Here is a 13,467-nt window from a genome sequence, read left to right as displayed (position 1 = left end):
TGCACATATATGAGGGATTGAATGCCCCTGAGGAGTCTCAGAAGTAATGTGGGAGAACCCAGACCGGTGCAGACCGCGAGAATAGTCACCATTGACGTCCAGTTGTGCAATACCCGTTGTATCCGTCTGTCTGTCTGTCTGTGTCCCTTTCGTGCCCATACATTATATGGAGATCTCTTATCTCTGTCTGTCTGCCTCTCTTTTATGCCCATATATTGTGTTCCGTGTCCAGGCCAGTCTGTGATGGCATCTCCAAAATTAGGCACTGTAGTGATGTCAGTCAGTGATGTCAGTCATCTCCAAATTTGGTCACTTGTTTCATCATGTCAGACAGACATTGCTTCAGCATGCCACTGTTACCATGGTGGCGACACTGTTTGGTATCAGTGATTTCAGCATGCAGTCAGACAGCGGACGGACAGACATTCCGTAAATTAATGGTTAGAGGTTTTATATATATTATATATGTAATATAGATTAGCAGGCTAGGTTGACAGCTGCCATAATTAGCTTCTGTAACGTGTGGACATGTACTGTAGGTCTATGCTGTGCTTTCAGAGGTACAGTGACATGGGATGGGTTAACGGTACTCTCACTTCAACAGCTTTAGCGTCTAATTGCTCCCACTGCGCAGCCAGTGCTTTATGTTGAAAATAACTCATTTCAGTCATAAGTCTAATGATTTGTGATTTTATGTCTCTACACATTAATAGCTGTGAACAATCTATGCCACATTTCACGTTTCAAGTTAACGAGTCACCATTTCCAAAACAGATTTCATATACAATATAGCACGATACAGCATGGTACACCATCTACCATCGTAACTTAATGACCTTTATTACACTGATATATTATCTCACACCTTGCGCAGTTTAGCGTGTGCAGTAACACCTCTTAGAGTGCTCTTCGCTGTGGCACCATTACAGCAATACCATTTAGCGAGGTAGGTTACTGTAGGAACTGTTGACACATTGAGGTGTTACAGTACGTCTCCATTAGCATATCGAGGCGAGGGCAGGTTATTATGGGACTGTTGGACGGTAAAAAACAAAAAACAAGACAGGTTTAGTACTGTAAGGCCATGGCAGTGAGGAGAGGATTAGTAGTATAGCCGGGCTCAGACTCATAAACACAGCGGCATAAGGTTATGCCAAGCACGGCGGGATAAAGAGGCAGCTGTAAAACTGTCCTGACAGTGACTGATGAGGAGCCGTTTTGAAGTGCTAGAACACGGCGGACCTGTCAGTCTCACTTGTCTCTGTCTCTGCGTGAACTACAGGTTCACTGTACAATCCTGAGTGTTAACTTAGCTCGGAGAGCTTACAAATAGAAACAAATGGACCCGTAAAGGGTGCATTTGGTTAGATTTATCACTGAGGATTTGATTGCGTACTCCCCTTTTGTTTTCAGCTTTCTCCACCTCTCTCCCCGCAGTATCGCCCTCATTTTGCCTGACTGTCATCATCTCCCTTTCTTTCATTTCTTCTCCGTCATCTCGGTCTGACACCCTTTTCCCTGCTCTGTAGGAGGCGAGTTCTCTCTCTGTGATTCTGTGTATGGGACTAATCTCACAATGTCTTGTGCACACTGCCACTGAGGCCAAGGAAGCAACCCCCCTGCATTTTGTTTCTCATATGTTTTATATTACTTTAAATATTTAACTAATATTAATAACAGAAGTCAGTTTTGGCTGAAACATTGGCCAAATTTGGTGTCATATACATCATAGATAGGTCATAGACCAGTGGTTCTCAACCTGTGGGTCCCCACGTGATTTTTGTTTCTTTCTTTTTTCCTTTATTCTTTTTGATGGTGAAATGACAATTTAAGTAACCTTTTAATACCTAAGGAATAATACCATTAAGGCATCAAATGTAATCAACAAATTACTAAAATAAAAACTGGTCAAACATTGGCCATATTGTCAAATAATAATATAAGAAAGAGGCATCAATATTGTGAAAATAGCAGCTCTACAAGCTCGTACTAGATGGCTATTTTCACAAAATGTATCTGTGGAAGCAAGTCAAACTAAATTGAATGCCTCAACTCCAGTGCTTATCAGGGTGGAGGGTCCCCAGTTCAAATATGATTCTTTTACACTGTCATAGATGACTGATATCATAGAATACGATGTCCGGGATCCACACGGGGGGTCACGCCATCATTAGACCCTGTGTTATTTTTCTTTTCCAGGCGTGCTGTTCCTGCAGTTCGGCGATGAGACGCGGCGCGTGCACATCACCCACGAGCTGAGCAGCCTGGACACGTTGCACGCGCTCATCGTGCACATGTTCCCCCAGAAGCTGACGGCGGGCATGCTCAAGTCGCCCAACACGGCCATTCTGATCAAGGACGAGGCGCGCAACGTCTTCTACGAGCTGGAGGACGTCAGGGACATCCAGGACCGCAGCATCATCAAGATCTACCGCAAGGAGCCCATCTACGCATCCTACCCCGCCGCCGCTCACCTGGCCAACGGGGACCTGAGGGTGAGCAGGGTGTGGACTGTAAGGGTGTGGAGTAGGGATGGGACGATATGAAAATGTCATATCACGATGATTGTGTAAAAGAAATCGCGATTTACAATATTATCGCGATAATCAAAATCCTTTATCCTTTTTTAGAGTGAAAAAAGACTGTATCAAGTACGTATATTGTAAGTACCTTTTAGCAATTATAGAGCGTTTAAGTGATACCGGATATGCAGCTCGGCAAATAAAAGGTGAATTGATCCCAGTGCATGACGGAGGACGATATCGCGATAAATTAATCTCCATGATACGATTATCGTGAGTGTTTTTTATCACGATACACGATAATATCGCTTATTGTCCCATCCCTAGTATGAGGGGTGGGGATTGAGCCACGTACACTTGGAGGACTGTTTCAAAGGAAACCTTCAACCTAAATTCCAGAGGTCAATAATTGTTGGCTCGCTCTAGCGAGCACACATCACTTGTCCCCAATTTATATTTATTCTGACACTTTCTTTGGCATCCAACTACTTCCACATTCTTTGAGCTAGAAATTTCGTTCAAACCTCAATTTGTTCAGCTTTACGCAGTTATTATTGCTTGTGCTTTTCGCTTTACAAATTTGTCTACCTTTTGAGATTGGGCAGATATATAAACATAAAAAATAAACAGTTTCCCAGTGGATCCCTCTGGGAAATGAATTCTGTCTTACCATTTATATTACTGCTTGGGCTTGAGTCTGTCTGAGGAGGGATGTGTACATTTTCTACTGTACATAATATAGGCTACTCTGTGTGTGTTTTCAGTGAGCCCACGCAGTTTCCGCAGGAACTGCTTCTCTAGTTTAATGTAAGAATACCCTATATCTCCCATTTTCCTCAGTTGGGCGTACATCCCATACGCCATTTTGCAATGTCAACAATTTGCAGAGAAGTACGCCGAAAACATAGGGTATTATTTGTCATACTATTATTGATCTCCTCGCAACAGAACAAAGGCATTAGGTTGAAAATTGGCCAAGTATCCCTTTAAGAGAAATCCTTGCAAATGTCATGCAAATCTGATCTTGCAGCCCTAGAATAGCACATTTACCTATTTATATTATTCTATTACAGCGCTGTAAATAAATGGAGACCGTGGGTTTCTTATAGGCAGGGTAATAGAGGGTGTTTTTTGGAGCTGTGTGAAGCACAGGCTCCCTATACGTGGCCGTGTGGGTGTGTCTGTCTGTCTGTCTGTGTGTGTGTCTGTATGTAGCCTGAACTTCCTAAACTTCGGCACGCCACTAGTCCCACAGTTTTGCCACCACACACTCGCGCCATATGTCAAATCGAACAGCTTACTCGGGAATCGTGGGCTATTACTTTTCTAAGAGAAAGGTTCTATAGTTTAATTGATATTAATTTATTAGTGAATTAATTTCCCCCATTGACTTATAATGGGAATCGCAAAAACTCACATTCAATTATTTGTCTCTCGCAAACCATAGGGGCTAGAGTTTCAAGACTTGGAGAGGAGGTTCATAATGATTTCAAGGATTAAATAAAAAATAATTGTGTCATTTGGCCGCATGGTGGCGCCATAACACCCCACTTTACGTTTTGGCCTGTAACTCTTGAACCGTAGGTCGGAAAATTAAAAATATTTTTTCCCTGGATTCCTTGGGTCATGACGCATCTCCCCATATAGGCCACGCCCATTTGCGCCATGATAGATTTTCCGCCATCTTGAATTTTCTCCAAAACACACTTTTTGCTCCTTTTCCTACATATTTTCTTCAAATGTCACAAAAATCGGTACACATGATCCACACACACACACACACACACACACACACACACACACACACACACACACACACACACACACACACACACACACACACACACACACACACACACACACACACACACACAGCTCCACTTCACACGGGTGTGATTTTTTCTTTTACTTTCCCCAGCAATAACCTGCAATCAGTTGGGGCAGCGTATGTGGGTTAGTAATTTACCAGCTATTCCTTCTGGAAATGCATTTTCTTATCTCCAAGTGGGCCATCTGTTGATGTGACACCAGAGAACAATGTTCCTCTGTGATCTGAGCAGAGAAATAACACCTTGAGCAGTATCTGTTGTGGTCCAAAAGAGTGAAGCCTGGAGTTTGTTTTGGTTTTTATGCTTTTTTTTTTCTTTCACGGCACACTGTTTTTACCATCTGCATTATTCACACAACAAAGAGAATCAATCAGCCATTAATCATATAAACCCGACCAGACTGTGTTGTGCACGCGTGCATATGTGCGTTTTCTTGTGCTCATTCAGTTAATATTAGGATGTGAGAGAAACCCTAAAGTAGAACTAAACCAGTAAGACACCCTAAGGTGTCTCTGTGTGCGATGTGTGGCTTATCTGCTTTTTAACGTGAAAACATCAGTTTTATTTTTATTTTTATATGTTGCAAATCCTTTTGTCATACACCAGTGTGCAGTGTGAGTCAAACAGTACAGCGCTATAGCTGGGATGTTGAAAAACGAACGGACAAGTAAAGTAGAGGGAAACACTGGTATGCTTTAAAGAATGAGACAATATGGGAGATAGAAAATATTTGGCCTAGAGCTGCATAGATGAAAAGAATCGCAATAGGAGTAGATTGGGAGAAAACAAAGAGGTAAGCTGAACAAAATACAATACAGAAAGACTATACCACTTTCTTTACAAAAAATGTGAAAGAGAAGAAAAGTGAAAGAGGAAAAAGAATCTAGTTCAATATATGTTGATGCTTCTGCTGTCCTGAACTGAGGTGGCAAAATGGACTGTTACCGGACAATACCCATGATGCATTGCGCAAACTGCTAAATCAATAGCGTGTATGTGTCTCCCGTAGGAAGTGAGGCCGATCGCCCCCCGCTACCCCCGCCTCCCCGTTCTTTGCTCCCAGACCACGCCCCCGACCGTCGCGATTGGCCGGCTGTACTCTGCTGTACTTCCTGGCCATGTCCTGTTACTGTTGTTGTCGCGTCGCACTAGTGCTGTCACGCGTAGAAGGATGTTTGAGAGAGATGAGATTCAATTTATTGTCAGTGTACAGTACAAGTACAGTACAGTACAGCGAAAAGTATTTTCACATCTCATACGTGGAGACGTTTGAATACGCGGAGACGTTTGGACTTTTGGAAAAATGAAAATAATAATAATAACAATAACAATAATAAAATGAACTCAAAATAGTCTGATTCCACGCTGGCTACTTTAGACTAAAGCATCAGTCTCCAGACGTTTTTCCCCCTCTCCCTCTCTTCCCAAACCTGCAGTCACACTGCTTTTCTGTGGGCAGTAATGCCACGCTATTCATGTGGTACAGTAATCGAACTTTACATCATTAGATGGTATTTAGCGACGGTCCAACAACAATATTGTCATCGGTCGGTCGGCAGCGTTGTAAATCACGCGCATTTTCATTTTTCCAAAAGTCCAAACGTCTCCGCGTATTCAAACGTCTCCACGTATGAGATGTGACAATAAATTGAATCTCATCTCTCTCAAACATCCTTCTACGCGTGACAGCACTAGTGCGACGCGACAACAACAGTAACAGGACATGGCCAGGAAGTACAGCAGAGTACAGCCGGCCAATCGCGACGGTCGGGGGCGTGGTCTGGGAGCAAAGAACGGGGAGGCGGGGGTAGCGGGGGGCGATCGGCCTCACTTCCTACGGGAGACACATACACGCAAATCAATAAAGTTTTAGTTTAGAGATGGTTATGGTTATGGTTATACATGGGGCTGGTCTGGTTTAGTTAATTTAATTCATTTGATTTAAGGTTAGCTACTGTTTGTTTGGTTAAGTTTAGGCATGGGTTTGGTGTTGTTAATAGGTTAACTTAAACCCTAAACTCTATTTATCAAACTAATATGGCTCTGTACTTGGTCCACCCCCCCCCCCCCCCCCCCTCGCTACACCAATGTCTTCGACAAAAATAGCTAATCTACAAGCTCACAACATATTCCCCACAGAATATTGATGGGTGATGCTATGCTTAAGGATATTGGAGGAAGGGCGCCACTTCATTTGGCCCCACTTGACGTGCAATGCATACTGGTATCGTCCTGCTTAACGATCCATTCTAATGCCTACCAAGGAGAAGACATTGATATAAGACAGTATCCTGGATACCAGCTCAGAGTCTAAAACATCATTCTGGCTGGACGAATGCTCAATACATTATAGAGCTGGACATCTTAAGATTCTTTTCAGATTTCTTTCTTTTTCTTGTGCAGTGGCCAGAAATAGTCGATGCTGAATTCGACATTCAACATGTCTGAACACATTCTGTTGCTCACATAACTGCCGCTCAATTTACGCAATTCACCTTTGTTTGGGGAGTAATTGTGCTGTGGGGCAAATGACTGGTCTTTTCGAAACGTCGCATTGGCAGATATAGACAATCCCAGGTCACCCTCAGCTTGACTCGCAGCGAACACATTGTTCTCATCCCCAGGGTCTCCATGGTAACCCCCAGGGGCGTCACAAGGGGGGGAAAAGTGGGACTGAGTTACTAGGGCCCAAGGTGGAGGGACCTTAATCATTCTATACTTTAGCACAAGCTCACAGCGCGGCACCGAGTGCCGCACTGCGAGCTTGTAGATCTGCTATTTTTAAAAAGTCGTGAAAATGTGTGCAAATCTAAATTTCTAAATCTCTAAATATATGTACTTTTTATGTGAACATTTGTAACTCAAATTCTGCTTCTGGGGGGGTCCCTGGAACTAAATATCTTGAGATGGGGATCCATGGCCAAATACATATAATTTTGGGGGTCCTTCACATGAAAATATTTGAGCACCACTGACATAGAAACATAGGTTTTTCAAAAAACCTTAGAAGGATTTGAAATGTTCACGATTTTTCCAAAAATAGCAGATCCTTGTACCCAGGGCCCAGAATTTGGTGCGACACCCCTGGTAACCCCCCTCCCCATCTTGTCATTTCAGAGGGAGATGGTGTACTCGTCTCGCGACTCCTCCCCCACCCGCCGCCTCAACACCCTGCCCTCCTCCTCGGCCTCGCCCCCCTCGGGCTCCCCGTCTCGCTCACGTCTCTCCTACGCCGGGGGCCGCCCGCCGTCCTTCGCCGGGCCGGGGTCCCACTCGCAGCAGCCGCAGCACCCGCATCACCCCAACGCCGGCCACGGCCCCAACTCCGGCCTGTCGCCCTCGCCCAGCGCCATCCTGGAACGCCGCGACGTCAAGCCCGACGAGGAGGTCTCCGGGAAGAACATGGTGCTGATGAAGAGCGACGGACTGTACGCGGACCCCTACAGCCTGGTGCACGAGGGCCGCCTCAGCATCGCCTCCACTCAGTCTCTAGCCGCCATCGGAGACCCCTTTAGCTTTCCCGTCTCCAGTGGGCTTTACCGCCGCGGCTCTGTCCGCTCCCTCAGCACCTACTCGGCCGCTGCCCTGCAGGGCGACCTGGACGACCCCATCTACAAGCCGGGCAGCTCGCTCTACCACGACGCGTACTCCTCGGCCACGCTGGGCAGCATGGGCTTCCGAATGCCCCCCTCCTCTCCGCAGAAGATCCCGGACATGGGGCTGAGGGACAGGGACTCGTACTCCAGCTCCCCCAGCAGGGCCTCCCCCGTCAGGCAGACCTTCCGCAAGGACTCCTCCTCCTCTGTCTTTGTAGAGAGCCCAAAGTCCAGGCCCAGCTCCGGCTCGGACCCGCTGTGTCTCACAGCCGGGCCCGGGGAGGGAGGCAGGGGCATGTCCGGTTTCGGCTCCATGATGTCCGGACAGGACTCAGACAGTAGTAGGTCAGTATCAGAGTCTGTGCGAGGAGTGAGGAGTGAACACAGTACTTCTTTGCCTGATTACTAAAGGCTACCATATCATGGTTGTCGGGTGGAAACCTTGCATGTCCGTTAGTTTTGTATTATCATTTTAAAAATGATTTAAAATAGTGAAAATAGACGATCTACAAGCACACGCCGCCTCGGACCGCGAGGCCTTGCATGTTTGTAGATCTGCTATTTTCACTAGTTTTGTGCGACAGCCTTGTATGGTGAATCAGGGCTTTACTCTTTGAAACTTGGAGATTTCTGCCCGACAGTGACGATATGCATAGCATAAAGTACAGTATACTTTTTTTGTGTGCCGATGCACCACTGTGTGGCCTAACTATGATGTGATTATTATGACATATACACTGTTTAGGGACCAACGTCTGGAGCGCATGGAAGCCATGGAGAAACAGATAGCCAGTCTGACTGGCCTGGTTCAGAGTGTTCTGACCAGAGCGCCAGACAGCGACAGCACGTAAGACATTCTATTATACCCCCATTAGCCCACCAAGCTGCAAGCTGAGACTCACGAACACCAACGAGTAACAAGCAATTTTCAGAACCATTACCAGCTCTCATGTGCAGTGAAATGGTGCATTTGTTTTGTGTAAGCGTGGTGTAAGTACAGCCACACAAAACATCTGCAGGGCACAGCACATAGATACAGTGAGATCTGCAAGACAGTTCAGCCCATTTATCTAAACAGGACATACGGTAATCATCATCATCGTCATCATGACATCCATGTCAACACAGACTACAATAAGAGTCCATAAAGAGCAGGACATTCAATTGTACAGGTCAGCGTTTGTACAGTCAGTGTACATCAGGGATTCCCAAACGTTTTCAGCTCGAGACACAAAAGATACATTTTGGTGTCTCCCCAGGACCGCCAAACTTTCAAAAATACATCATGAATCCGACACTTGAGCCCTATTTAATAGTGTAAATAGCTCCCTGCTATTTGCATTATTTCTTTTGGGGTTAACATTTCTGAAAATATAGATTTATTTTTGGAAAATCTTTTGAAACAACAACAATAGTAATAAAATAATACAAATGGTACAAAACATTTAAATAAAAATTAATCCGTGACCCAAGAATGCAGGCTCTTGGTTTGGGAACCACTGGTGTGCGTTGTGTGTTAGTGTCCAGCTAGCCTCGGAAACCCAGGCATTTTATAGTGTCCAGCAGTAGCACTATTAGCATTAGCGCTGTAATTCACCCTTTGTTAGCCTCCTGGTTGGTCCCTGACTGACCAACCAGCAGGCTCTATCTGCCTTGTCCCGCCCTGGTTCCGCCTTTTTTATGTTGAATTAGCTAAAACATAATTTTTGGAGAAATAAAAACATTTAAAAACATGCTGATTCACTATGCTGCCACTGGGCAGCTCCAATTGACTGAAACAAAGTTTGAAATTAGAATTGAGCCCACAGAATAACAATATGAAGCAACTGAATTAACATGGCAGTGGATGGAATGTCCCACTGAATGTCCCACGAAGACACAGCAACCAATGGGTGTGGAGAGGGGCAGGACAATGGGCGGGACTTGACAAAGGGTGAATTGCCTTGCCCTGTGGCCGTTGATCCTCAGATGTGGCCTGCTGCGTCTCTGCATGATGGCGGGCTGCCCTCCGGACCAAGGGGCGGAGTTCTCACGGCCCTTACCTTTCTCTTCCAGCGAGAAGACCGAGTCCAACAGTGACGGCTCCGCCACTGGAAGTGAGTACAGTCTGTGAGCCGTGTGATCCTGAACGGTCTGTTAGCTGAATGCTAACAGAACTGCCTTTCTATCTCAATTAGGGATGGGACGATATGCGATATTATCGTTTATCGTGATAAAAAAAAACACAGATTTAATTTATCGTGATATTGTCTTCCGTCATGCACTAGGGTTCAATTTACCTTTTATTTGCCAAGCTGCATATCCGGTACCACTTCAACCCTCTAATACTGGTAAAAGGTACTTATAATATACGTACTTGATAGTCTTTTTTTCACTCTCTATCAAATGTCTTTGCCAAAAATTAGCCAATCTACAAGCTCACAACGCGTTGTGAGCTTGTAGATCTGCTATTTTTTGGAAAATGTCCCGCCCAGGATGATGGATTTTGATATCGCGGTAATATCGTAAATCGCGATTTCTTTTGTCACAATAATCGTGATATGAAACTTTCATATCGTCCCATCCCTAATCTCAACATCCTCCAGGAACTGTTTCATTTTTGTTCTTTTATGCATGTCCCTGCTAAATTACGCCCTTAACCACTTAACACATTTCTAAATCTTTTTGAAACTAGCCGGCCTACAAGCGATGACCTTGTAAATCTGCTATTTTTTGCCTATAATGACATGCCCAAAATGTTGATGCCAGGGTTAAAGGGGAAGCTCACCCAATGAAATTACTTTATTTCTATGTTTACTCATTCCAGAATCTTGGTTTGTATACATTCCTATGGTGAATGAAGAATCCAAAAATGAAGAAAATACTTGATGAATTGAAGTAGACGTTTGGCAGAGATTAGCAGCAGCTATCGGTATATCAAACATCGGTTTATAAACTCCTAAACAACACTGACAGTGAGAATTCTTCTTTTGGGTTAACTTCCCATTTAAAGGGGTTAAAATTAAATCTAGCCATTTGGGAAAATGAAGGATGCAATTAGAATTCATGAACTATATATTTAGTTGACATGAACTTCTTATTGCTAGCCTGACTATCAGCCTGAAATTTCATTTTGTTTCACATATTTTTTTAATAGGCCTGGCTAGTGATTCAGGTATTGCAGCCAGGCTAGATTATTGCAGGATCAGGTCAGAATTGTCTCGGTCAGCAGGGACGTGCTGGCCATTGGGAAAAGCGGGACAACTCCCGAACGGCTGGTTCATTCCCGGCCGGTCCAGGCCGGCCATTAGGAAAAAGTTTAAAATAAAATGTCGGCCTTCGTTCCATTTTGGGGGCTGGGCGGCCAACAAAGTAAATCGTCACTGTCGGGCAGAAACCTCGTATCTCCAAGTTTCAAATTTATACATTTTTACAAGGCTGTTGCACAAAAGTAGTGAAAACAGCAGATCTACAAGCACACAACACCTCGCGGTGCGAGGCGTTGTGTTCTTGTAGATTGGCTGTTTTCACCAGTTTAAATCATTTTTAAAATATGATTTATAAAATAAAATAAAACGGTTTTGGACATACAAGGTTTCCACCCGACAACGACGAAATATAACGCAAAAATTAGGGCCTTTCCAACTCGGCTGAATCAGGGGCCCAGCACGTCCCTGTCGGTCAGATACATTTTCAGTATGAAATCCTCATCCCTCTCTCTCTCTCTGGCTCCCCCCGCCATCAGTCACAACCTAATTTTATTTTATTTTATTCCCATTCCTGTTTCACCTTCTCCCCATATCATTAAGAATAACAAAACAACAACAACAAAAAAGCATGTTGGCATTTAATAATCTTTGGAGATAACCTTTCAATGGCCAAAGCTTTGCATTGACAGCGCAGGGCTGTATGCCACTGAAGCTTCTTACAGACTGAAATAATGCCAAATCAATACAGTAAACCTTCAGTGGAGACATTGTCTACTTTCACACATTTGTCGACAACTGTAGTTACCAACTGCAGTCGTTCATGTTCTGTGTCAGCATGAACATGCATATTTGGAGGAATAGTAGGAAACCTCCCATAGTTAATCACTGTGCATCAATTAACAGTTGTAAACTCTCGTTCCTGTCCACACATGCACAGCCAAGCTCATTTGCATAGGAACAAGAGTCATGTTTGGTTGTTGTTACAGGGCAGTGGTTCTCAAACTTTTAATATTTGACAATTTGGCTAATAATTAATTTGTCATTTTAGAGGTATTCAAAAAGTCCTTAAATTGTCACTTAAGACATGTGCAGATACCCTCTATACACTTAAACTTTATGTTGGTTTGTTTACTGTTGAGTGAGAAAACAATGTTGCACATCTGGGGACCCCCCAAAATAATTTTGGGGACCCCCCCTAGGGGTCCCGGCCCACAGGTTGAGAACCACTGTTACAGGGAGCCTGCTTTGGGCAGGCGTCGCTAACACTGGTCGCTCTCATTCATACACTAACCACACTGAGTGAAAACCTGCTCGCATTTTGAACACTAAAATAAAGAGCACTACGTGAATGGGGGTCTCTACACCAGGGGTTTTCAAAGTGGGTGACGGGGCACCCTGGGGTGCCGCGACGGCAGTCCAGGGGTGCCGCGAGATAATTTGATAATATTTGGAATTTATGAAAAAATATTTAGTATCTTTTAAACTTGAAGTACAAAGTTATTTTCAGTCAGTTTTCTAACCTAAATGGCTATTATCTCAACGTTTTCCTCGTAATCACTAAAATATCGTCACTGTCAGGCAGAAACCTCTGTCACACAAAACTTGTGAAAACAGCCGATCTACAAGCACACAACGCCTCACGATGTGAGGCGTTGTGTGCTTGTAAATATAAGGTGCTGGGAGTGAAAAGTATAATGTGGGTGCCTCTGATAAAAAAATATATTTATGGGGTGCCCTGAGACAAAAAAAGTTTGGGAACCCCTGCTCTACACTACACTAATCAATTAACGATGTTTCCAGCGGTTCACCGGTACGTTTGAACTCTAGAGATTCCCTGTTCTATCTCCCTCTCTACCTCATTAATCTCTTGTAACTGGCTCACTCTTTCTATATTTCAGCTGGACGGCTGAAGCGGAAAGGTAGTTGCTCTCTCTCCTACCTCACACCCCCTCCATTTCTCCTTTATCCAACTCTCTCTCTCTCTCTCTCCCCGTCCTCATGGCTCTGTCGTCTGTGTGGGTGTGTGGTGTCGCTCTCACAACCTGGGCTGGGTGGCTGGCTAGTGGTGTCTATCCTCCCGTGTGCCTCCTCCTCCGATCGATTCCTCAAGAGAACAGGCCTTGATCTGTTCCTGTCACTGGCCCCGTGTCTGGTCCTGTCTCTCCTTCTGAATTTCAGTCTGGCAATGCGTCTGTGAAATTCAGAGGGATTGTTTTGTCTGAGACGTGGCACTCCTGGCCCTGTGTGTGTGTATGTGCGTGTGTGTGTGTCTGTGTGTGTGTGTTGTGGTGTACGGGAGATTGTTAGAGAGGTTAATGGCCATAATCCCAAA

The 13,467-nt window shown here is 44.6% G+C and overlaps 1 protein-coding gene across 1 annotated transcript in view; it reads left to right on the top strand.

Annotated features, from left to right (window-relative positions):
* The window catches only part of srcin1a (SRC kinase signaling inhibitor 1a), a gene marked incomplete at its 3' end in the record, with an annotated part of 74,040 nt that overhangs the window by 20,230 nt on the left and 40,343 nt on the right, over nucleotides 1-13,467 (top strand). Inside the window, exons 5-9 of the mRNA XM_080723300.1 lie at nucleotides 2,200-2,495; nucleotides 7,469-8,292; nucleotides 8,693-8,794; nucleotides 9,916-10,043; nucleotides 13,034-13,054. Coding sequence (XP_080579426.1) covers nucleotides 2,200-2,495; nucleotides 7,469-8,292; nucleotides 8,693-8,794; nucleotides 9,916-10,043; nucleotides 13,034-13,054 — 1,371 coding nt within the window. The remainder of the gene's footprint in view (nucleotides 1-2,199; nucleotides 2,496-7,468; nucleotides 8,293-8,692; nucleotides 8,795-9,915; nucleotides 10,044-13,033; nucleotides 13,055-13,467) is intronic.

This window comes from Nannobrachium achirus (assembly GCF_963921795.1).
Source record: "Nannobrachium achirus genome assembly, chromosome: 4".
NCBI lineage: Eukaryota > Metazoa > Chordata > Actinopteri > Myctophiformes > Myctophidae > Nannobrachium > Nannobrachium achirus.
Note: the sequence above shows the minus strand (reverse complement) of the source record. Positions and strands in the feature narration are given on the sequence as shown.